Source organism: Clavelina lepadiformis, chromosome 2 (genome assembly GCF_947623445.1).
Source record: "Clavelina lepadiformis chromosome 2, kaClaLepa1.1, whole genome shotgun sequence".
In the NCBI taxonomy this organism is placed as follows: Eukaryota; Metazoa; Chordata; class Ascidiacea; order Aplousobranchia; family Clavelinidae; genus Clavelina; species Clavelina lepadiformis.
The window spans coordinates 2,316,268-2,342,778 of NC_135241.1; the positions used below are offsets into that span (position 1 = coordinate 2,316,268).

At 36.6% G+C, this 26,511-nt stretch overlaps 4 protein-coding genes across 4 annotated transcripts; 1 reads left to right on the forward strand and 3 right to left on the reverse strand.

Moving 5' to 3' along the window:
- Window positions 1-310: 310 nt before the first annotated feature.
- On the reverse strand, window positions 311-6,908 carry LOC143446176 (F-box only protein 21-like). The gene is made up of 6 exons (XM_076945699.1): window positions 3,800-6,908; window positions 2,266-2,380; window positions 1,847-1,969; window positions 1,478-1,557; window positions 1,202-1,396; window positions 311-640 (listed from the first exon to the last, which is right to left on the reverse strand). The coding sequence occupies exons 1-6, from the start codon at window positions 4,780-4,782 to the stop codon at window positions 448-450; spliced, it is 1,689 nt and encodes a 562-aa protein (XP_076801814.1). The 5' UTR covers window positions 4,783-6,908; the 3' UTR covers window positions 311-447.
- A 1,376-nt stretch (window positions 6,909-8,284) lies between these two features.
- LOC143446174 (F-box only protein 21-like) lies at window positions 8,285-13,591 on the reverse strand. Its single transcript, XM_076945698.1, has 7 exons — window positions 12,454-13,591; window positions 11,937-12,051; window positions 11,552-11,674; window positions 11,275-11,394; window positions 11,069-11,148; window positions 10,788-10,991; window positions 8,285-9,296 (listed from the first exon to the last, which is right to left on the reverse strand). Exons 1-7 carry the CDS (start codon window positions 13,467-13,469, stop codon window positions 9,098-9,100), a joined length of 1,857 nt encoding a protein of 618 aa, XP_076801813.1. The 5' UTR covers window positions 13,470-13,591; the 3' UTR covers window positions 8,285-9,097.
- A 7,265-nt stretch (window positions 13,592-20,856) lies between these two features.
- Window positions 20,857-25,184, forward strand: LOC143446831 (uncharacterized). Its single transcript, XM_076946650.1, has 3 exons — window positions 20,857-21,017; window positions 24,186-24,353; window positions 24,478-25,184. Exons 1-3 carry the CDS (start codon window positions 20,973-20,975, stop codon window positions 24,979-24,981), a joined length of 717 nt encoding a protein of 238 aa, XP_076802765.1. The 5' UTR covers window positions 20,857-20,972; the 3' UTR covers window positions 24,982-25,184.
- Window positions 25,176-26,249, reverse strand: LOC143446833 (heme-binding protein 2-like). The gene is made up of 4 exons (XM_076946651.1): window positions 26,067-26,249; window positions 25,698-25,833; window positions 25,454-25,634; window positions 25,176-25,385 (listed from the first exon to the last, which is right to left on the reverse strand). The coding sequence occupies exons 1-4, from the start codon at window positions 26,181-26,183 to the stop codon at window positions 25,202-25,204; spliced, it is 618 nt and encodes a 205-aa protein (XP_076802766.1). The 5' UTR covers window positions 26,184-26,249; the 3' UTR covers window positions 25,176-25,201.
- Window positions 26,250-26,511: the final 262 nt, after the last annotated feature.

A 26,511-nucleotide genomic window follows, 5' to 3' on the forward strand; every position in this document is an offset into this window, starting at 1 on the left:
AGTAATTAGCAATCTTTTGTCAACAATTACGTATAACGTTAAACAAAATGACGCGTAATTCTGACATATACGATTCCGTGACAATCAATATGTTACCGTTGCTTTCTCATAAATGATTTCAGTTTTATTCCCAAAATACTTTACTTTGTTCCAGTGTTGATTATGTTCCGTTCATGAAACTGATATGGTCGCTCGTTTTTTGGATAAACATCCAGTAAGCTTAGTACCGTATCATTCGAGGTGTTGGTTTGTGTCGTTGTTATGACAAATGACAAACCTATGCGCTATTTTTAACTTATTCATCACTGAACACGTTACGGAAAATGTTTATACAAAAGTTGCACAACCAACGAAAGTTATCAATGTACAGGTACCTATGCACGTCCATAATCGACAAACCAATAATTCAAGAACTGAAAGCTCCATTTGGAAGTAGCCTACAGCTGATCAAAAGCGATTGCCAAGATAAAAATCTCGGGTCGCATCTGAATCTTGTGGGTAGCGCAGAGCAAGCTGGGAGTTGGGAGTGTAATAAGAATAGTTGCCGTCAGTAACAAATTTCGAGAAGTAACGACCCATTTCTTTATGTTCAACTTTTTCGGAACACCGAACTGGCGTAAGAAGGTCTTCAGGTGCATACCTGGGATAAAGAAATCATAAGGTTCATTTTACAGGACATTTCGACGCGATCTACTGTTGTAATCTAACATGGACTGTGTTTTGTCCACCACACTATCTCAAGTCAGATCAAAACTATGAAACAAAAACAGTATTTTTTGCTGAAAATTTAAAAAATTAACCGTCTACTGTCTGAAGTTAGATCAATTGCTAACCAATTCTTCATAAAAATTTATTTTCAAACAAAGCTGATATCTCAAGAACTAGTAAATATTGCGAATCAGGGAAGCATTGTTATGTTTATCTAATCTGTACAATGGAATAATTTAGAACCAATAGCAAAACAGAAGTTACAAGTTTTGATTGTAGGCACGTTAAGAAACATGGGACCTTGGGTTACTTCAGGCTAATATAGTTGTTGCAAAAATAAGATTCTTACCAAACAATATGCATCACTGAGGCAATAGCGTAATAATTATTGGAAAGGTATCATGTTACAAGTGCGCATCGCCACAGACACTAACGGCAAATCAGGATAAATTATTTACAGTAATAAATCAGAATAAATCGACATACAACCAACCTTATGCCGTTGTTGGCCAAAACTTGATAGAATAGTCGTTTCTCTTTGCATTCATTAACGTGCATGTGAGGTATCCATTCTTCAGAGATTAGGCAAAAATTATCCCACCCGTTAATAACACAGGTGTCGTGATCAAATCGGTCCTTCATGATCATTCCAATGGAATATTTCATTCCTTCATTTGCTTCGGATGTTCTACAACATGAATTTTAAACCAAGACCATAATAACCTATGTAAAAAAGTTCCAGTGGTACATCAATACGTTGTTGTGTTACCTTAAGTAGATACGAGAATAGACAATTTCCTTTGCCTCTTTCATTTCATCGTTCTTAGAAAGTAACTTATTTTTCGCTGCCTATGAATGCATTTGCAGTTTGGAAAAGATTAATTCAAAATTAAATGAAACTGTAAATTTAATAGTTTTAAACGAAAACTGTTGCAAAGAACAATTTAATCATATGTGTTACGTCACACTTTCGATTGATACGGGCAGTTTCCGTTTTAATCTTAATCTTTTTATTGTCTTCTATCGTCAAATAAACATTAAAATCCCATGTTTGCAACAAAAACAAAAAACATGTATTTTTAATACAGGCTTTACTTTTATGCATTTCTATACCAGTCCAATTGAAAATCATTAATACCTCATGTTCATCGGGCATGAGATGAATGCAAAGATTTAAAAGGTGCAACTTCAACCACGTTGGATAGGAGTGCCCTGTTGCATTGGCAAAAAGTTGAATGTTTCGACAAATGCAACACAGGACCTGTTAAAGATGTCATACTTAACACAAAACACTGTTGACGTGTAACAAACAGCATCAATAATTTTAATATGCAAGCTAGAACTAGGCAGTCTAGTTGGCAGACACATTTGGGCCATAAAATTCTTCACTTAAAAATAGTTTGAATGAGTTCTTTAACAGACATGGCGAAGTCCAGTGATAAGGTCACTGACATGAAAGAGTTTTTAGATAATCCCATTAATTATAGCAGATTTTCTTTTCTCTGTTATACTAAACTTTCTGAAGAAAATTCTCATTGCACTCTACTGAAAACAAACCTCATACGTAGTTGCTCCAGGTCCAGTCAAAATATTCACGTCCCTGACACCAGCAGTAATTTCTGAGTAAGTTTTCACTTCAAACCCGTTAGACACATCGATGAAGCGATAGCACCTGATACATAGTAATATAAAAATGTTATACAACACAAAATATATGCTAAGTTGACTGCTTGACATTACAGAATTAACAAGCTTTATGCAATGAACATCTACGTTTTTAAACTTGGGTGTAATTACAAGTGACTTAGATAAGGGGTGTGCAACCTGCGGCTTAAATTCGACCCACAGAGTGGCAAAATATGTGGCCTGCTGCAGGCTTTGGTGTTTGGCTCGCTGCTAGCTTTTTATCTGCGTAACTACCGGGCATAAGGAAGCACTAATTCTGTTTGATGGGTCGTAAAAACCTGTTGTACTATACCAAAGTGTGTCGGCTAAGCAAGGGCCGCATGCTCAGTCGATTTTATAATCTGAGAAAAGAAGTCATATATTTTTTAAAAAGAAAAGGGCAACCAGTACATGAAATGGAAAACGAAAGTTGGTTGTGTGATCTAGCTTTCTTGGTTGATACAACTACAGACCAAAATGACCTCAACACAAAGCTACAGCAAAATGGCCAGTATGCAAATGATGCTCACATACAAAAAATGGGATCTAAGCCACTTCCAAACTTTGAAGGACATTGGACTGCTTCCTGAGCAGAGGACAGAATTCTCAGATCAACTTCAAAATCTGTTGAATGAATTTTTAAGTCGGTTCAAATCCCACGAAAATGTGTGTTTGAAATATTTTCCTCGACATTTCACACGGACGTTGACAAAGCACCAACTGATAATTTAAATCAAATGGAACTGATTGAACTCCAAGCGAGAACTGACATAAAGTACATGGAAATGAGTTTTGGTGATTTTTACCGTAAACGTCTCGATCAAATAAGTTTCCACAGCTGAGAAAATTTGTGGCTTTAAAGATGGCATTGTTCGATTCAACGTACGTTTGTGAGAAATTGTTTCCAAACTAGGGTTCATGCAATTCCCTCATCGATCAGTGATCAGTTAGTGACTAATGAACACCTGGAGAATGGACTTATGGTTACCAGCCTTTCAATTAAAATAAATCTGGAAAATGTGGTTGGGACAGCAAACCAGCTTTGAAGCTCTCATTAAACCAATTTTAAAAACTTTTTCATTGATTTGCAATAAACTAAACTATACTGTTTTCTTTTCATGGTAGTCACTAACAAAATAGCTATCGATGAAAAATGCAAGTGGCTCGTGGTCTAATCTAGAAACACATATTTGGCCTGGCAGTATGAAAGGTTGCACACGTCTGGCTTAGATGATAAGTGAATATAACCACAGTTTAGCTATATCTTTGAGTCAAGCATGAAAATTTTAGATTTGAGAGCTCAAAAGCAATTGCAAAATGTCTAAAACATCAAGAGATTTAGCCATTCTAAGTTGGATACTTTTTTGTAGATACAGTATATAGTTTATACAACTACGCTATGAAAAAATGAGTTGAATCGACTTACGAAAAATCTTTGTCTGCCAGTTTAGTTTCCCGCTCCCACCTCAATAGAAAATGTTGTGGGTAGTTGATACAATCAAGTTTAATGCCAATGTTGCTTGCTATTTCGCGACAAACTATCGATAGAAAAATGGGAATATCTTTTCTTGATTTAATAACATGATGCAAAAATGAATTGGTGAGGCAATAGTGATCACCAACGTTGCCGCAAAATCCAAGGTCATAAAAGAATACTTTCTTGAGGGACTTCATTAAAAGATCGGCTTCTAATTCATTTTTATCTGTACTTGATTTGACAGTCTTAAAGTGAGAGAGAACTTTGCCAGCATTCGTACCGATGAAATTGGCAATTGACGCTTTTGAAATGTTTCTGTCAAAATTAAACCATTTGTCTATCAACAACACTCCTGACATTAGTGAAGACAATGGCCTGGTATCTTCAGCGTGTTCACTGCATTCATTTCCTTCATGATCATGATCAAGGATTTGTTTCAGTTCGCTAGCAATGTGGCTGCATGTAATATGACGTAAAACTTCTTTGCAGTAGTATATCAAGGTGAGATCAGAAAACTGACAATTTTCCTCACAAATGGCGAGAAGCAACTCCCTAACAAAGCTGTAGGTGTAATTTTTCACGAAACATTCAAAAACAATAAAAACTTCATCATCAATTTGATCATCGATAAAATGGTTTTCATAAAGATTCCAAACTTGAGTAATCACTTTGTTGATTTGCTGATAAATGATTTTCCACTTTCCGCAAAGTGAAACAGTCAAGGTATTCAGTACTTTAAAAAAACTATCATCTTTTTTCAATAAACCAGGCCAAGTTTGGTCACACAACTTCTTCCAAATTATGTTGCTTGATGTCAATGTGTGGAAGCGACTGCAGGTAAGACCAAATTGAAGAATGTCTTTTGCATTCAAGCACCCGCAGGTCAGCATGTCAAGTAGGACAGAGTCAGGAAGATTTACTAAAGCTGCCATAATTAGCTCTAGCGACCTAATCTAGCTTTTTACAACAACAGTAAATATTGTTACAGACAGATACATTACCAAATAACAAAATATATTCAATCAGTCAATAAATCATTTTTATTCGTCAAAATCACGATGGGGCGAAAAAAATCAAGCCAGTTGTTGTTAGCATGCACTGATGAAGGAGAAAATGATAAATAGTAAAAGCTTAAACCGTGCAGAAAAATAATTAAGGTTATCATTGCTGGTAACATCTACCACGGCCACTAAACTCATAAGTTAAACGCACAAAACATTAATTAGTTAAAAACAAATGAATAAGTTGAAATGAAAAACCAGTTTCAGTAAAGACAAAATTAAACCAAGAAGTTACTGTTTTAGTCTAAACAAAGTTTATCAGAATTAGACCAACCACCGTAACTGGGCTAACATTTTTAACATTTTTAACATTTTTAAATACCGTAATTTGTAAACTTACATGCATTTAGTGACATAATGGCAGTAGAAAAGCATTAACATTACATAGTTTAAATGAAATTTAGTGGCTAATTACAATTTATACATATTACCCTAACAGCAACTAGGCTGGTCTAGGCTAATAATTTTCCACATCTACTTTATCTGAGTTAAACTCCAAATGACGGCAATCATTCAAAATTTTCGGCGGAAAACTTCTGCTTCATGTTGCGATATTTACGTCACGCTGAGGTCAATTCACGCTATTTTCGACTTGTAGTTATGCACTATGGCCAATACTGTACGTCATATCCGAGTCTTTATACAAGCTGCAACATATAAACTTCAGAAAGATATAAATTTAAAGGTAAATAAAGACTTGGATTATATCAAGATTGAAAAAGCTGTTTTGACGTTAAAACTTATTTTGTTACGTTGTGGGTATTATGATACAGAACTGACAGCTACAATTTGGAAGCAATATTTCTAGTTACACAGACGACTAGAAAAGTTAACAAAGATTAATGGTTTCGAAACCCTGCTTATCAAATCAGTAGGCTATTTTGTATTGCATTGTTTATTTTTCGCAATTAACTGTGCGGAGCGAAATTTAGGATACAGTGCTAACTCTTGTAGTCATAGCACAATAAAACACACCCGCATGAACAATTAACGAGCAGAAGCTATGTTTAAAATGAATCGTCACTGAAAACAATGAACTAAAAATTAAATTTTGCAAGCGTTGCCGAAATACTTGTGTTCGTAATTTTCTAGTTGCGCTGCATTTCATGATCATGAAAGTGTAGTAGTAGCAGCAATAGCAAAAGAAAATTAGTAGTATAGGCAACTGCTGGTAGCCAGGCCGGATTAACCAACCGCGTGGTCCGTAGCAAGTTTTAGCGGGACGCTAAAGCTATACTTATTAGTTCTTTTAACTTATATATTTTTTTAACAACCTATTCCTCCTTCAAACCATAACTAAATTTACTCTTTAATAAGTTATGAAAATTGTCCATGAACGAGTTAAAAGAGAAAGCAAAGTAGGCGATGGTGATACGTAACTACTTTTTAAGGTTGCATGATCTGTTCGCGAAATTCCGGGACGGGTCTGATCAAATTATGCAGAAATTTTGATTCAAACTTATTGGACGAATATTTTGTTGTGAAATTAGACGCAGCGTGGAATTTAAAGCTCCTTAGAACAAAACAACACCAATTAAGCACTAGGCACGCAAGCAAACCTATAATTTAAATGGATAGACGTCCCATGCCGCATAAGCTGCCGGCTTATATAAACTGCACTTATTCGATCTACTTTACATGACGTATATTTTTTAACGTTTTTCAATTACCGAAAATAACCTTAATGCCTTTTTGAAAAGATAATTTTAAATCTTAATTTACACATACATTGTTGTTGCTTACTTTTCTTTTTTTTTTGCTCCAGCATCTAGCTTGGCGTAATTTCGATCTTTAATACGGCTTTCTGAAACCCCTAACTTTGTGAAAAACTTTTTCTGGCTTCTCAGATTCTCGGACGGCTTATAGGCCTACTCAAAATATGTGGTATAGCTTGCGCGTTTTTGTGCCTTCGTGCTTGACACTGACAGTAACACGTTTTTGTCTCACTGATCTATAGTATGTAGACCTACCTCTTCTTGATAACGCTCATCTTAACGCAATTGTGGGAGTATTTGAAGACCCGGCTGTCAATGGAACAATGAAAAAAAGCAGAAAAAGGCGATCTAATTACGACGCAACGCACGATGAATCAAAATAATTAATTCGGCTTGGTCAAACGGACATAACAATGCTTCGAATGTTCTGGCTGGCTTTCAAGCTGTTAGCCTAACCCCAATATGTCGCACAATTACGCCAGCTGCTAATTCTTTGTTGAAAAATCAATAACATGCAAAGTAGGTTACTGGGTCATGCATGTACGGAAGAAACGTTATTAGAAATTGGACAACGGATTAAGGTCAGTAGTTCTGTGTTAACCAGGGCATCAATAATTTGGCTGATGTGTAAATGAAAATTTCAATGTTTCGTACAAAAATATGTGGATTGCATTTCATTTCTAAAGTAGTGGTAAGAAATGACTTTGCTTAATTCGAATGTGCGAGAAAAGAATTTTCTGTGAGCGGTGTTTTGCGAAGAAATGGGCGAGCACAAGAATGAAAACGGGAGAATGATTGAAAAACTTTGTTTTAAATTACTGGCTCCTTAAAAATAATTATGTCACCCAAAGTACTGTAATTATTTATGAATACACCGATATATTGCGTGAATAAAACAACACTAAAATAATAGGGATGGTTGTTATAAACTAAAGCATGGCATTTCTAAACAAGTTTCTTGCAGTTACCATGTTTGTTTATCGGACGGTTCTTTCTGAATGATCGTCTTTCTTTACGTCACCTCAAGGCAACTAAGATCGATTAAAGAAAATTAGAAAGTTGGACTCTCGTTCTTTTGTTTTCAGTTTATTCCAAATCAAACAGTTTGTTCCTCGTTCGATTTATGTGCGAGGTGTGAGATGAACAGCAACGTTTTAAGAAAAATCACACAGGTCAAAATGTAGGAATGCCCAACCGTAACTTTTAATACAAAACAACAGAAGTCACCAATGCTTCCCGCCATAATGTGTTGAATTTATACTGGAATGCGGCTCAAAATAAAATCAGTTTAATCAGATTCAGCGATGAGGTTATTTGCTAATTTTTCTGTTATATAATTTCCAGTCATCTTTTACGGTTGTATGACATATTTGTGAGCACACGTGTCGTGACCTACATCATATGCAGCATGTCACACTGGTCAATATTACGGGAATGAGTTAGCTTCTTTGCTTGGTATTATTCTTAAAATATTTCGTTTTGTTCTAGCGTTGACTATATTTCTTTGATGAATTTTATTTGGGCGCTTGCTGTTTGCAAAAACATCAAATAAACGTACTGTACCATGTGATCTGGTCAGATATTTTGTGTTCCTGTTGGAAAAAAACTATTTGTGTGCGTTCTTTTTAACTGCATAACAAGAAAGACATCACTGAAAATTAGATGGTAAGGCGAATATTTATACAAAAATTGCAGAAAACTTATTCATACATATTGCACAACCAGCAAAAGTATCAATGAAAAATTAAACCAAATGATGATCCTGAAATGGAAATCCTTACATCAGCAAGTAGTAAATGATAATAGTTTAGAAAAACCTACTCAACTATTGGTTTCTACATGATGGCAGCGGAATAAAATCAGGAGTCCGTCTGTTCTACTGATGTGCTGCTTTTGAGGTAACAATGAGTAATTGATATGGCAGGAAAATGTACTTACAGCAACTTGTAGCAACTTACAATAATGTTAACAGCCACAACCAGTTTCGGATCATTTAGCACATGGCTTCTCAAACTTTTTAGGTCTGCGACCCCGTTTTAGAAAATAAATTTCTATGCGACCCCTTGAGAGGTAGCCTACACGTTAATGATGCTAAAACAATAAACGTCCAATTACAAATCTGAAGTGGTATTTTTGTCTCTGGCAAAATCATACAGTACAAGTGCACACAATCCACCGAAGTACAATAACTTGCAGTAATAAACAAATCTCGTAATAGAAACAGTAAAGCGAATAAACAATAATCAAAAATTCAATTTATAAAAATTAAATTTGTTTCGCGACTCCGTTTGGGGTCGCATAGAGTAGTTCTTAACAACAGTAGTTAAGAACTAAAACTGTTGGAAATTCGAAAAACTCATCATCAAGCCAAATGAAGTAAAAATCAATGTACAGATATCTATGCCCTTTCATAATCGACAAAACAATAATGCAAGAACTGAAACCTCCATTTGGAAGTAGTTTATAGCTGATCAAAAAGGATGGCCAACATAAAAATCACGAGTCGCATCTGAATCTTGTGGATAGCGCAGAGCAAGCTGGGAGTTGGGCATTAAGTAAGAATAGTTGGTTGAGTCGTCAGTTACAAATTTCGAGAAGTAACGACCAATTTCTTTATGTTTAACTTTATCGGGGTTGCAAAATGGTTGAAGGTTGTCTTCAGCTGCATACCTGTGATAAAGAAATTATGAAGTAAGCAGTGTCATTCTTTTTACAAGACTTTCTGGTGCAGACATGGCCAGAAGAACAACTGAAGCTAACAGCTTTTACCAATTGCAATCAAAATGCTGTGTTTAAATTATAAAACAATGCTATGCATAAATAGATCAACTGTTGTAATCAATCATGGCTTGTGTTTTGTCCACCACACTATCTCAATCACATCAAAACTATGAAACAAACAAAGCAATGTTTACATTTTTCGCTTTTTGGTGAGAGATTAAACAATAACAGTCTACTGCTCGGTCTTATGTCAAATTCTTTTCTGTTTTTATATATGCATTAGACGTTTTTCCATACAAAGCTGACACTTCAAGATTTACTGTTTAGTTAAATTTGAAAAGCAATAGGTCAGGCCAATATCAGTAGGATGGCGGCATGAAAAACTTGCAATTATTGCGATTAAGAGAATCTTTAAGGGTTACGTTACGTTAGAAACACATAAAAATCTGTACAAAGAGATAAATCAAAACCAATAACAAAACAAAAAAATCCAATTTCTGATCGCAGCCACTTTAAGAAACTTTGAAAGTTTGATTTAGTTCCAGCAACAGAAATCACAACAAATACGAAGGTAGGATTCTTATTATGCAAAGTGCATTACTGAAGCAACTGGTTATCAGTAAACATTTATTATCTTTTACCTGATATGTGCTCACCCCAACAAATACTCACAGGCGAAAGTGGGCAGTCAATACTACAAAAATACCATTGGTAAAAGTACTCAACAAAAATTAAACTAGCGATAACAGAATTCAGTACTGTTTCAAAGCTTATGCGATCTCTCATTGCAACTTTTTTAGAAACTTTATTAAACTTTATTATCGATTAAAAAGAATAGCAAGCGTTAACAAAACTGACAATAAGTTAAAAAAAAGAACTTTAATTAAACAAGCATTGCTTCTCAATACCTTTAAATATTCACGTTAGAAATTTTGGAACCGACTAAAAATTCCTGAAAAGGAATTACAGATATGGTGCTATTTTCCAAGTATCGATGGTAGCAGTATCAGTAGAGAAAAAGTACAACATTACTCTGATTCGATACTGCAGTCTCACAGTACTGCCCAGTTCTGCTCACAGGGAATTATTCGTTATAATAAATTAAATTCAATAGAAATCGCATTTGGGGTCTCCAGAAGGGACATCTCTAAAAGGTGCCAAAATCATTACATCCTTTGCTTTCTCGGAAATTTTTTCACCAAATGACTGTTATTATATAAAAGCAAATTTTGAGCACAAGCAACAGAAATGCGGTGTTGCTGTAATGAAAGTGTTAGACTGTAGACTTGTAGACAAAGCCACTATAAGCAAAATCATTACTTCGTGAAACATATGGCTTGCAAACAGGTGTCATACACAAAAAATGTCACAGGAGAAAAATATACAAAAAATTTCATAATACTTCTAGTGTAAATAAGAATACATCACCATACAACCAACCTTTCGCTGCCGTCGTTAACCAAAACATGATAGAATGGTTGTTTGTCTTTGTGTTCAAGTTCATCAACACCCATGTGGAGTATCCATTGCTGAGGCATGTCGCAAAAATTATCCCACCCCCGAATAATACACTGGTAATCATACCTTCGATGCTTCATGATCATTCCAACAGCGTATTTTACTCCCTCATTAGCTGGGCAAGTTCTACAACATTAAGTACATACCAACATTACAACCAGATAGAAAAGAGCCAAATGTACAGGAAGATGTTGCTGTGTCACCTTAGATGGATGCTAGGAGAATAATTTTCCCTTCTCTTTTCGTTTTCTTTTTTTGCAGTGAGCAGAATATTTTCAACTTCCTATGAAAAAATTTTGCATTTTTCAAATAAATATATCGACAAATAAAGTTTAACTTTAAAAGAAAGGAAAATTTGCAGTCCGAAAAAAAATTTAGCTGCTGAAGCCAGTTCAGCTAAATGTCTTACTTTGCAGCTAGGCAAACTAACAGTAGTTCTTTCTTTAATCTTAATCTTTCTGTTGTCTTCTATCGCCAAATCAAGATTGAATCCTTGTGTGTAAAATTTATTTATCCGTTTCAGCAGATACTAGAATGTAACAACAGAAAAAGTTTAAATAGATGACTGGTTTACCTGACAGACACAAAGTGGTTTACAATAAGGAAGTGTAAAAAGCATAACTCGTTGGTGATAAAGTGATCAAAGGAAAAGATATTTTGACTTTCTCTGCTCAAACCATTATTACCTCATAATCATCAGGCATGAGAAGAATACAAAGATTTAAAACGTCCAAGCCCATATCATTGCCACTGGATTGGCCTGACACTTTGGCATGAAAATCAATATTTCTGCAAACTCGACATAATACCTGTTAAAATATCATACTCAACACATAGCACTGTTTAAAGTGTGTATAGTGAGATACACTGCTGATAGAAATTTAAACACATCAAGCAAAGAACCTAGAATTAAGTAGCATAGTTGGCAACCATATTTCAGTTGTTTACATTTCATTCTTCAGTTCGTAACAACTTGAATGAGCAAGAGAACGGTCACAGAAACTCCAATGTTTTGTGCTAAACTTGAGGTTATTGAAATGAACTTCTCAATGCACTCTACAGAAAACAAACCTCGTACGTAGTTGCTTCAGGTCCAGTCAAAATGCTCACGTCCCTTACACCAGCAGTAAGCTCTGAGTAAGTTTTCATTGCACCTCCGTTAAATACATCAATGAAGCGATAGCACCTGATACATAGTAATATAAATGTGTTAGAATGTCAACTTCATGCTAAAGTCACCATGTGGCAGTCCAGTATTAATAAGCTTTATGCAATAACTATATTTTTAAACTTGTAAACTTGGGTGAAAGACTTTAATACTTTAAGAGATATTGAATAAATTTTAGATTGTTGAGTGCAATTACAAACCATTTAGGTGATAAGTCAAGGCGTTTGTGTCACACCTTTTAAATTCATGCTGAGTCATACAATATTGTAATTCATCAAAAGTAAAAAATTGAAAAGGAGATTGCACATACATTAAAAGGAAAAAACTATCGAGAGATTTTTAGATGGATGCATTTATATATATATGTTAACTAGGGTATAGTAAATAAAAACATCATGAAAAAAGGTAAAAAACACTTACAAATGATCTTTGTCTGTCATTCCAGTGTCCCGCTCCCATCTCAATAAAAAATGTTGTGGGTAGTTGATACAATCCAGTTTAATGCCAATGTTGCGTGCTATTTCGCGATAAATTATCGATAGCAAAATGGGAATCCCTTTTCTTGATTTAATAACATGATGCAAAAATGAATTGGTGATGTTATAGTAATCATCAGCATTGCCACAAAATCCAAGGTCATCAAAGAATACTTTTTTGAGTGACTTCATTAAAAGATCGGCTTCTAATTCATTTTTATCTGTACTTGATTCGACAGATTTAAAGTGAAAGAGAACTTTGTCAGAAACTTCAGCGATAAAATTAGCAATTGACGCTCTTGAAAGGTTTGTGTCAAAATTAAACCATTTTTCAATGAGCAACACCCCTCTTATTACTGATGACAATTGCCTGACCATTTCAACAGAATGTTGGTTATCTTCAGCTTCTTTACAACCATCATCAATCAAAAGTTTTAGCCCTTTAGCTACGTGGCCCCACGAGATATGACGCAAAACTTTATGGCTGTAGTATTTCAAGGTGAGATCAGAAAATTGACAATGTTCCTCACAAATGGCGAGAAGCAGCTCCCTAAGAAAACTGTAGGTATATTTTTTAATGAGACATTCAAAAACAGTAAGAAATTTATCATCGATCTGGTCATCAATAAAGTGGTTTTCATAAAGATTCCAAACTGCAGCAATCACTTCACTGGTTTGCTGATAGATATATTTCCAATGCAGGTAAGCTGATGAAGCAGTTTGTGTGTTTCCATCATGTGAAACCGTCAAGGTATTCAGTACTTTTAAAAAACTACCATCTTTCTTCAATAAACCAGGCCAAGTTTGGTCAAACAACTTCTTCCAAATTATATTACTCAATGTCAATGTGTGGAAGCGACTGCAGGTAAGACCAAATTGAAGAATGTCCTTTGCATTCAAGCACCCGCAGGTCAGCATGTCAAGTAGGACAGAGTCAGGAAGATTTACTAAAGCTGTCATGATTAGCTCTATAATCCTGTGATCAAGTAGTCTAGTTGAAATATGTGATTGCAGGCTGGTGGCTCTTTTTTATCTTCTAGAAGAGAACAAAAATTTCCTAGAATTCTACTGTTTATAGGTTTTTATGTAAAAAAACAAACAAATTAAATCAAACACAATTCATTTTTTACTTTTAGGGCTCTATTAGATGGATAGAGTTGCTCAACTTGGACAACATTAGTTTATATTCTCATCTACTCAATAGTGGTTTTAAATACATTTAGGTCCAGCAAAAACATAACACAGTAATTAGACGTTTGGCTTAATCATTTTGTTTTGTTGTATTTTAATGCTTACAATTTTAGAAACTTAAGATGGCGCTTTAGGGCGAAATATATTTCTCAACAAGCAACTTTCTGCCCGGTATCATTCCCATAGTATACGCTAGTTAACCTTTGCACTGGCTTTGCCACTCACTTTGCGTTCATGAGTGTTTCTAAACCTGATCTGAGCATGCTTTCTACATTTTTGCAACAATATAGGCCTAGCATGCAATGCTATAGCATGGTTGACACAATTTATTTCCCTTGCAGAAAATAGTCTAAGCGACACCACATTACCGCATTATTCCTGATTTGCTACATTTAGTATATACATATTAATTATAACTGGCAATGCTTTTACGATGTCATCACGCAAAATCCTGATGACGACAAATAAAACGGTAGATTGGTTGAAAATTCTGCAAAAAAAGCTCTCTTGTGAAGGGGATTTCCTTCAGTGGCCAAGCTCAATTCCTAGATTCATGGATATCTTATGTGAAAAAAGTTTCATCAATTTAGGAACTAATTAGGGATTCAACAAATTGAAATGTTCCAAATAAAAAGTATAAAACAGTTTAGCAATTAAAATAAAACAAATAATCTTAACAAGAAATAAACAAATTACAATATGAGAAATTTGTCAAAGTGGATAATTTCAAACAAAAATATGGGATCTGACCTGCTGATCTGGCTTTATCCAACTAAAACTGTTCTAAAAGTTTTATTACTTTGTAGAATAAGTAGACGTCTGTCAATAACGGTAAGCCTACATCCAAAATGTGAATCTATTCAAAATGAAGATATATAATCTCATTTGATATATAACAAGCCACGGTGGCAAATAATAAAACACCTTTATGAGCCATTTAACTTTTCTGTAATACTTTTTCGTATGTGCACTTAAGCTAACGAATAACATTAAGCGGGCGCCGGACTTCGATTGAAGCAAATCTTCATCCTCATCTTCAGGCAAACTTCTCATATAGAATCAAAATGGTGTGATGGCGCAAAAGCGCCGAAAACTTATCGCCTAAAGTTATGTCCTTTAAACGCGTTGTAAGAATGAATTCTTTGCCTTGTATTTTGTTTGGAGAAAAGGGTATTGCCTGGTATCCTGTCTGGGCTCCAAGACTAGCTACTTATGATTTTTTGTGCCGTTTTAATTCCAAAATGATAAAAAGAACAAAAATGAAAATAGTACTAAAAAAGTAGAAGATGATTGATTACACTGGCCAACAAAAAAAACATTTTTTTTGAGTGCCAAAGATATTTTGATGGTTTCTGGGTAATTTTGGGCTGCTGAGTCCGAAAATAACATTCGTTTCTTTGAATTGGCTCTAGTTTTTGAGATATCGATGTTTTTTATTTTTGACGAGAGAAAAATCGTTAACTTTAGTATCTGCCAATTGTGAACACAAGCATCAGTAAAATGCATATTGGAAATGTCTCTTAGGCAGTATGCATTACTTATTTTGGACGAGATACTCCACTATGTCTATTTGTTATTGTAGCATCCCATTACTTCAGAAACAAGGCATTGAAAACACTCCATTTTCGGCATCATTCTGATAAGCTACAGTTTCTTTGTATTGTTCACCACATGTACAGTGTAGCGTACTCCCTTCAGTTATCACATCATATCAATATCTCATTTTATAGCTATATTGTTGTAGACTAAAGATGTTGTAATCAGAATTTAATAGTTCTGTAGCCAGAGAAAGGAATACCACGAGTCAAGTTCAAGCTATTGCTCACATAAGTAAGTTTGGAAAACGTGGAGGTTTTTTGTAATTCAAGTGAGAATTGAGTTCATTAGTGGAAGTTTGACAATATGCTTAGGCCTTGTCACTGGGAGGATGCATTTTCCTGTGACTGAATTGACAACCTGTCACATTTTCGTTCAGTATATATATGCTCTGCAAGTGAGAGCAGTGGAAGTGTGTTCGAAAGCAGTTCATTCATTCCAGAGCCATTCAAGCAGGAGGAGCTGAGCGATCTTATCAGGGATCTCAACTTATCCAAAGAAATTTTGGCATCCTGACTCAAAGACAAAAACTGCCTTGGAACCGGAGCTTCAATAACATTCTACCGTACAAGAGAGAAAGAATTACTTTCGTTTTTTAGCCAACAAGATGACCTTGTTTACTGCAAAGACATCGAAGGGCTTCTGCTGAAAATGGGAGTGCCACAATATAGACCTCAAGAGTGGCGCTTATTCATAGACAGTTCGAAAAGGAGTTTGAAATGTGTATTGCTACATAATGGTAACAGATATGCATCTCTCCCAATTGGCCACTCAACAAAACTAAAAGAAGAGTCAACAACATTAAAACGGTATTACAGAAACTGGATTATGACTCTCACCAATGGTAAATCTGTGTAGACTTGAAGATGGTAAATTTTTTGCTTGGCCAGCAAAGCGGATATACAAAATACCCATGTTTTATCTGCTTGTGGGATAGCCGATCGCGCACTGATCACTGGGTGAAGAAAGGGTGGCCACTTAGAGATTCCATGAGAGTAGGTGAAGGTAACATCATAAATGAACCTTTAGTTGCTAGAGAGAAGATCATCATTCCACCGCTGCACATAAAACTTGGTTTGATGAAGCAATTTGTGAAAGCCTTGCCTGCAACTGGGGATTGCTTCAACTATATTTGCAGAACATTTCCTGCTTTGACCATCGAAAAGCTTAAAGCAGGCATTTTTGATGGCCCTCAGATCCGCAAACTCATAAAGGATGTGTGTTTTGTGCAGTCCATGACAGACACAGAGTCTGCTGCTTGGCAATCGTTTGTTTTAGTCACACAGAACTTTCTTGGTAACCGAAAAGCTGAAAATTACCAAGAATTGGTGGAAGATATGCTTTCCAAGTTGAAAGATTTGGGTGTGAAGATGAGTATCAAGGTTCACTATCTCTTCAGCCACTTAGATCGTTTTCCTGCAAACCTTGGTGATCTAAGTGAAGAGCAGGGAGAAAGGTTCCACCAGGACATTAAGGTCATGGAAGAGAGGTATCAGGGCAGGTGGGATGCCCATATGATGGCCGACTACTGTTGGAGTCTCCAACGTGACTGCTTGGCTGCATCACATTCCAGAAAGTCGTACAAAAGAAAATTTACAAGCATCGACTAATTTTTTTGTATTACAGTACCGATATATGATTGATTAGCGTGCTTTGACAGCTTACTAAATGTACTTTGAGCGTTACTAAAAGTAGTGTTTGTGCTTTGACGTCGCCTGTTTTTGCGTTACAAAAATCTGTTGTTTACTGCTAACATCGCCTAAGTTTTATAATTTTTGCTTGATTTTCACATGAAACATGATTCGCGTAAAGAAGGCTCTCTGTGTTAACGATTGCGTCTTTAACAATATCGCATCAGAAATAGATGAATACTGTGTAATGAAAAGTGGTATATGGTACCTTAGCCTGTAAGGTTTACCCACTACACTACAAAGTCTGTTTCCTTGTGTATATCTTAACAGTGAACTTTGATAGACTTCAGCAATAATGACACAGGAATGACTACTGTTTAATCTGATTATATTTGAAGCTTCTTTGAACGAATACATCAAGATAGAACATTGTGACAGCAACAGCATAAAGACATGTTGCGGCGTTGAACGTAGAAACCAAAAGGGACTGAATAAATCAAAATGCACGCACAGGTGAAGCATCGATTACGTCACAAAGTGTTATGCTTCATTGATTCCATAGATGAGAATTCTATGTCGTACACAATTTTATATTACATTAAGTGATATATTTATCACAACTGTATGCACATGATTGAAAAGACAGATGTAGACTCATCGAAGTTGTAGTATAAAGATAATTTTACCTATGTCAAAATTTGCGTATTTTTAGCACTTTTTGAAACAAAAACATGGAATATCTCAAAAACTAGAGCCAATTCGGAAAAACTAATGCCATTTTTGGATTCAGCGACATAAAAATACCCTAAAACCGTTGAAACTTTCTTGGCACCAAAATGTGTGTTGACCAGTGTTATAATTTTGGGCAAGTAAGAAAATAGATCTTTGCTATAATTTTATAGGCTAAACCCTATTACGGTACTATTATCCTATTCCCTCTGGTTTTGCAGGCTGAGTTCATGTTGAGATATCCTCCCAGGGGAATTTTATGTAAGGTGGTTGCACGTGAAGGTGCTGGCGAGAGAGCTCTGGCTCTGTTAACAAACGTGAAATCCGCTGGAGAAAAACTTCTGTAACAATTACAAGAAATCTTATGAAGGAAAGAAAAAATCTAAGTTCTATAGCAAAAATCGTCAATTATGAGAGGGTCATTATAAAATTTATGCAGAATGATAATGATGACCGGTGAGATGTACTGGACAATGCTGGTATACACTGCGATACAAAATATGCGTTTATAGTTTAGTGATCATGAAGAACAAGCGGCCGACCTTTTTAAATGGCAACGCTTGTTACCATTATTCATTGTTTAGCAGGCTTAGGCTAATACCATCATTGTCGATGTCATACCTTGCCATTTTCAGCGCCATCTATATTCTATACTACTACGAATATGCAGACCTTTGATTGAGTTATGATTTAAAATGTTTTGTGTAATGCGCTATAAATCTGATAGTCAGTCGGTTTTGCTTGTATTGATCGGTTGTTCCGATGGTAAACTCTACAAGCAATAAGCTATCTTTCAGGTTGTAATCCATTGACCTGCCTATTCATTAAATACAGTTGAGCATTTTTTTGATAATGCTAACGATTTTTTCTTGGCAGTATGTGGCGTTTTGAGAACAACCAAGTACGTTTTTCTACTATTATGCCATGTCAAGTTTTATTCGTAATAACGGGAGACAAATCGGGATTAACACCGGATTAAAATATCTTGTTAATACGAACGCTCTGTGGCCTAATACTCGCGACAGATAAACCGCCTGGCTCTGTCGCTCTGTAAGCAACCGACATTGTAAGGACAAAGCGAATACAACAAACGGGAGAAGATAAGCACTTGAAAACCATTTCATCCTTCCCTGTGTAGTTAGGGTACGCAATTGGTTTGAATAAGACACGAGCTGCGTCGAGCACATTTTCCCTCTAAGTACATTATTTGAATTAGGTGACACAACAGCTAGTGATTTGTACGCTGAGAGTAATTTACCGTTATAGACAGTTCAATTAATTGGAGACACTTTCGTAGCTTGAGCACAAATAAGCCTGCTGCTGGTTTAAGCAAAAAAGGAAATTCAGAAGCTCGCAAATGCTGCAGGGGAGATTACAATAGCTCAAAATGGGAGCACTGCAGCTCTTATGATCTAGTCTTAGTGCATACAACTACGTTTAAGGCAGTGTTGCGGTCAATTAAATCTTCAGAATAAGGAAAGCTTATCATGATTGGTACGACCAGTTATATCGAATTGGGTTGTCGTGATATTTGTTTGATTTGAAGGGTCGATACAGTCGATACGTCATTGCACGTGGAAGTGCGTCAGTTATTGACAGCACAATTCAAGTTTTCCCAGTTTCCTTAGAGAAAAACACCATCTATGTTTAGGCCAATCCGAAATCTTGTACAAATCATTGCAAGCTTCGCAAGAAGTAGACTTCCTAGAGCGTTAAAGAACGACCTACATGTGATTTCGAACTTTGTTTGTTTTGTTAAGTAACAATGAACACAAGCGAAGCTACAACTGCAACAGCTTGTACAAGGAAAGCTTAGTTTTTGTTTTGAAACAGCGTTTCGTTTATAGGTCAGATTTTGACGTAATTTGTCGAGACCGGATTAGCATGTTTGTTCAATTACCGAGACAAATTGCGTGGCATTGAAACATTTAATCACGGCGGTTTCATGGACGAGGTTACCTCAAACCTGCACTTTAATTTGATGATGACTAATCGAACGACAATCATCAGGTTGAGTGTTTTATGTACACGAGCTGACCCTACGCTTAACCATACACGCGATGAGGTTTAATTCGTGTAAAACGTTAAGGGAAGTCCAAACTTTATTTACGCTTGCGTAAACGTGGCCGTATTTATCACCAAAAAAGTCGGCACGAAAATAGATTATTCGTCAATACGAGACGTAAAATCAAGAACAGCTAGCGTAAGGTGTAGATGAGATAAAAACAAGTATAATACAGTTGGTTGGCGAGAGTAAATTACGGCAGTAAAAGTGTTTGTAGTTTAATGTAGGAAAAGGAGGAATATTTAATGTAGGAATATCTAATATGATTATGTTGTTAAACATTTTCACACAGAAAATTAGCTCAAACAACGCGCTAAAGAGATATTAAATGGACAAGAACAAAATCTGCTACGATATCAACTTACCTGTAACGTTGTCACTAACCAGTTAAATGTTGTTCAGGAGAAGAATTTACAAGTTACTTTTATCAGCATGACGTAACACGGTGGTTTTTAGAAGCAGTGTGAACGATTACTTTGCCTTGTTTATGTTTCTCTGTTAAGAAGCGTAAAACGTGATGGAATAGTGTAAGACGCGAATTATGACCGTCAGTTGAAAACAACTTAGCCATCATTTTTGTTTTAAACACAGCACAAATCGTGTCAGTTAGCAGGTTAAACTACCATTGAAGTTCCTGCCGAAAGCACTGTTCCAGATGAGATTTGTGTATTCTTTGCTGGGCACGGTTTCTAGAAATATTTAACGACGAATTTTCAGCAAACGAAGTTACAACACAGAAACACTAACCGCCTAACCCTTTATCAAGAATGCCACAGTGAGAAACTAAAAGCTTGGTTAAACATTCAGGCTCCTTAAAAATAAGCTAGAATGATGTTTGAAATTCGTTAATATTTAACCGTATATTTGGAAATAACTCCAAGCTCGAGCCTACACTTCACAGCGGGCTGATAATGGCAGGATGTATGGTAGAAATTTTATTACACCCGGCGAAGTCCAGGGCGTTGCCGGTAGCCTGGTACAGCATGTACAATTGTACATAGGTTAACAAGCTTATGCTTCATGTACACGCCAGCACCTTCTAATTATTTGAGACCTGCTAAAATAAGCCTCGCGGGAATAAATTATTTATTTTCTGCAACGCATAAGCTTGCAGGGTTGAATTAAAATTTGTAAAAATAATCGCCGAACCTGTATTTTAGATACGTAGACTGGCGTGCTGTTCGCAATTCTTGTACATTGCTATTATTCTGCATGTAAAGAACATTCTGGAAACGAGTCGTTTATTCAAACATGGTGATCCGCATTTACTGGGCAAGCGTTACCGGTAACAGAAAGGTATCTTTTGTCTTTTGAGAGCCTATGCTTATTCACTAGTGCTTTAATTAAAATTTTATTATCTTAGACTTTATTATTGTTTGGTGTGTAAATTGTTCGCATCCTTGTGATTTGGTTTGAAGTTGATCTATCAACTATCGATGACAGCCGCCATAACTGTTATTTTGGCTGTGAAGGTGACGTCAGTATTATTAGGTTGTCGTTATTGTTGTTGGCTGTTATGTCTGACTTCGAGCGCGACGTCTCGTAGGCCAAAGAGAGAACATTATTGGCGAACGTGCTTGATGTTGAATTTCGCTTGTTTATAAGGAGAAAACGCTTTCTAACAATTCAAATATAACCGTTGAGAGCTTGGTGAAAAGAAGTGATTTGGGATTGAGGTAACCTGTTCACTTTTCAAGCCTTACTGCACAACGCTTTTTCACAGTATTGTAATAGAAAAGCACCATGGAAATATCTATGACCAGTGTACTGTATGCATTTCTTTTGCTGCATGATTTATTGATTATAATTAGGGCCCGCAAAAGTCAATAAAGTCAAAAATTTTTAAGGACCTAGTCTGACCACGAATCAAAGAATAAAGTTGTTTTCAGCACCTAGGGGATTGTTTCTAAGAAGTTTATAGGTCAAAATAAAGTCAAAATTTACAATAAAGTCAAAATTTTCAATAAAGTCAAAATTTGTCAAATTATGGCTTTTGACAAAGTTTTTGTGTTTCTCGAGAGTAATTTTTGTAAAAATCCTCGTGGAAGCATTGTAAATCAGGAACTGAGACACAATTAAACCATATTAACCCATAAAAGCAGAAAATAAGTCACAATGCCCACTTGGATCAGCAGTAACTTTTATCGCAAATTGTCCATTGTTTATTCATTGTTACGTATTTAAATAACTCTTACAAAACACTTCCTCTTCATAAACGTGGTCTTTTCGAAGATCAACAGTTTGGATTTTAGGAATAGCCTACTGACATTCTGTAATACAAAAATGTCTAAGCAAGCTAAATCGTCTTCAGCAAAAGTTAGACAGATTTGTCGAGATTTTTCTGATGAATTTAATGCAACTCCCGGGGGTGATTTAAGGTGCAATTTTTGCGATGTTTTAGTGAAGTGCGATAAAAAGTATTTTGTTGAAGGCCTCAGGAAAAGTAAACACCATCAAGCTGGATTGGAGCAACAACAAGCATTCCCTGTTTAATTTGCTGTTTATTAGAATTTACCATGCGGAGAAAATCGAGGCAAAGTGTCCTTTTCACAAGGACAAAATAAAACAAGCTACCTAAATCTATCGCCAAAGAACACGACGCACTTTTTATAATCAATATAACACCTTGAATTTTCGACAAAATATTATGTTTGGGTAACTGGAGGAAGAACTGTGGCCTCTACAAATAAGCAATGTTGTTAGGTCAAAATAAAAATGGCCCTAATTATAATACATCGGCCGCTACACAATTACTATATCTGTTTAAGTCGATATTGTTTGTTGCGGTAGGAAGCAAATCCCTCCCCGCATATTTTCAAATATTAGTTTTCTTTTCGATTTCATTTGACACGCATGACCAAACACGCTGGAACTGGCGTCATCTCTAAATTGAACTACGGGTTATGGGGTTCTAAAACATTTGATAAATTGGAACGTTAAACGAAGTTTCAATTGTTGAAAGAATTACATTGTTAAACTTTGTACGAGATGCCCACAGGGGAGTGTGGTATGTTCGTGTTATTAAACCGCAACTTACGGTTTTGGTTTGTTATCGTTTCAAATTTTCCAAAGCAGATTCAATATTGATTCAATGTTGAAACCTAGGCTACGTTACAAAGAAAATATACTGTTAGGCTCAACCGGTTCTTTTTGTTCTTCATTTATAGCGACTAGTCAATTGTCATCTCCAACCTGAATATTTTGGCGTTGTACTGTACTGTACGCTGAATAGTTTTAGGTACAAACCCATACAGCAATAAGGCTTGTGTGTGCACTATACATATTTTAACAACGGGGCGTGGTGACGGTCTGCGTGATATCGTCTCTTTCATAAAGTCATAGCGGGGTTGCTAGTCCCTAAACCCGGCCTTCATCGCCGCACTTAAACTTACGATATTTTCTCTCTGAAGTAGACGCTTCGATATACAACTATCGGTATAAATTATGAAGTGTTATTGCTGGACGCTTATCAACATTAAGGTTCTGTTTACACTGATCGTGACGTGGTTACTTGGTCGCATATAGGCCTAAACAGCAATGATTGTACTAACATTGGTTCCAAAGTCTTAATTGCTCTTATTGACAGGTTTTTCTAACGATTAAATGTTTCCCGGCAATCTGAATCATTAATCTTTATTTGCCCTGCTTGAGTATTCTCCCCAAAGTGTTATGGCATTACACCTTATAAAACAAATTTTACCAATGCAACAATGTTTGTGTTAATGTTTGGTAAAAACCTTTTTTACTTGCGGTTTGATTCTGCTGTATAATTTATTTTCGTTGTCCAGTCATCCTAGCCAAATATTTTCGGAGTTATTTGGCTGCGCTATTTCGGCCGTGAATTTCGATTGTGGCTTCTTTTCACTTTACAGTAGAAAATATATGAGAAATCCAGCTGTATATAATGTTACGGACATCTTTAAAATACGTAATAACTTAGAGAGCGATGGCGCTTTTGTAGTGGATGCAATGACAGCGCAAAATCGTCGAGCAGAGATTTTACTTCCAGAATTATTCCTAATGAGATGAAAGGTCATGTGAATTAAATTTAAAGACTACCTGGGTTCGCGATCTTGCGACGTCACCGTATCCGACAATTGCCAAACAATCGGTTTCATTGTCGCCAGCGCTCGTGGGAAGCAACTAAAATCGTTTATTCTATTCTGTGCAACTGGAAACGACAATAGGTGTCACAGGGCGGACACATTTGTATGTCATGTCAATAGTGTCCCTTGTCTTTTTGGTATCCAAAATACACTCTGTGTTTATAGTATTGTATGTTCATTGTACTTTCAATTCCTTGTCTCCTTACCTGAAAGAGATCTTCTATAATTCAAAGGTTATTTCTGACCGATAAAAAATTATTGAAACTTAATCCATAAACTTTTAAACAAAAATCTTTTTAGATTCTGATCATACTTCAATTAGTTAGTTTAACAAATTTGTGAAACAATTGTTTTTAAGATTGATGGAGATCAAACGCGACTTCGCTACGTCATCGAGAGCCTAAACATCTCTTCGGAATGGATTGACATCACAACCGACCCTTTGATCAGGAGCAAAATGAGAGAAGAGTGCGGCAATCCGAAGGCGCTTCCCCCGCAGATATTCAACGAGTTTCGATACCTTGGGGTAAGAATCTTTACAATATGATACGTTCAATCATTGCATATGCTAACGTGCTCAAGGTTTGGGGTAAAACATGAGAAAGATATCAATTTGTTGTCATAAGCTCATTCGTGTTTGTCATCATTAGGAGGTGCCAGATATGGACGAATACGTCGAACAAGATCGCACGCTTGAGTGGTTTGGCCTCGATGACGCAGCGAAAGAAGGAACCACTGAAATCGATGGCACACTGCCCAACGGCGTGGAGAAACTCACTGGCGACGCCAATGACGCCACGAACAATCCAAGAGCACAAGCGTCGCCAACGTCAAGTATAGAGAACGAAAAACCTCCCAGTCCCAAAGAACCGTTACCGCCACCAAGCAGAAAGAATGTCTTAGCCGCTGCTGGGGCGTTCGAGGAGATAAAAAGTTCTCCACGGGCGGATAAACCCAAAGTTGTTTTCCCTCAGTCTCGTACACTTAACAGCGATCCCCCAAGCAAGTCCTCCATGGACGAAGAAAGACGGAGACGAATCCTCGGTTTGTCCGCTAGCGACAACGCGAACACAACCGCAGTAACAAAGCTATCTGCCAAGAAAGACATGCCGAATGGAAATCGGGACGCCAGTAAAATGTCAGTCGCTACTTAAGATTTTCTGTTTCTGTGCGTGACGTCTTCACATTGTGCAGTTATTATAAGATTTTTGTATAAACCTGTATTTTTGTGTTACTGGCAGCAAGATTTGTGTGTTTTGGAAGTATAGTGAGCCGAGGGACAATGATTGAGCGAACCTATTTTGTTTTTAACCCGTGCTATATTACTCGTAAATGTACATAAACAGTGTACTGGTCATTTTCATGGTTTATTTTTCAAAGAGCGATCAACCAAACTTCGTTGCGTCTATTAAACAGCTGGGAAGGGCTGTCATAGCCAACAGCATAGAATCTTGTGCGGTCGACTTCAGAATCGAGAACACCGTTTTCTAGAAGGCTATCGTGAAGCATAGACGCCTGAGTGCGCCAATCCTGAGCGTTAGCCCAACCAGAAAAACGTCTAAAACAAAATTATTAACCGCGACACCGTGTTTGTTACTAGCAAAGTAAAGTTGATATTTGACATACCGCACATAAACTGTCAACGGGGCCCTATGCTCAGTACGAATCAGACCGTCAGTAGGCTTAGGGGGAGCCAACTGGTACTTAGACGGAAGATAGAAAGCCATGGTGTAGGTGACGTTGCAGAAAGGACAATCTTCACGAGGCATCTCGGTGGTTACTGGAACGGTCATAGCCATGTTCATCGCTGTACAGAAACAATTGTTAGACGACCGAAACAAGCTGCCTAAGACAGAACGACAGTTAATACCTTCAATGTTCGATCCTTGGATGTAACCAAACAGCCTCCAGAAGGCAATGCTTCCAGCAATGTCGAAGTTAGAAGCAGTGACGGAACTTACGGTCCAGTTTGCAGCTGGGTAGTTGCGTACCTCGAAAGAACCATCCTAAGCATAAGCCAGCCACGTTAAAGGAGCAGTGTTTTTTTTAAGGTGTTTTGGGGAACCGAAACGGTCCCCCAAATTTCTCCAGCGGTTTCCCAAAATTTGGACTTGCAACTACTTTGGTATTTAAATGAAACACTTGCGGTCTCTTAAAACTACTTAGCGGTCACCCAAACCAAACCTTAAAACAAAACCTGTAAAGGAGTATTTAATAATAAAGCGATGAAAACTCATACCTTGGGCTGATTCGACTTTAGCGTCCAGTCTGGTTGCTCGTAACCATTGTAAGGGGGCATACTACTAGCACCCGACAACAACACCGCGACCAACAACAGATAAAGATGCATCTTCATTCTTCAAGAAATCTGTAACCAATCGCTCTTCAAACACAGCAGTTAACTCCAACACAAACTGATGGATGCAACGCGGTTTACGTTGCTCGATCTGATTTTATACGGTTAGCATTCCAGGAAGGTAATCAGCGAAGGGCAAGGGACGCGGCTGTTGCTCTTTCATTAAAGCAAGTCATTTTATTGATTGAATTCTAGTGTTAACTTCGACCTGAAACCTATAACTTATTGTAGAACAACGCTTTGGGTGTGAATGTTTTTCGCCTAACTTGGTGCGTTTGCAAAAACTTATTATCAGAAATTTAAACGAAATTGGTCATTCGTGCATCAG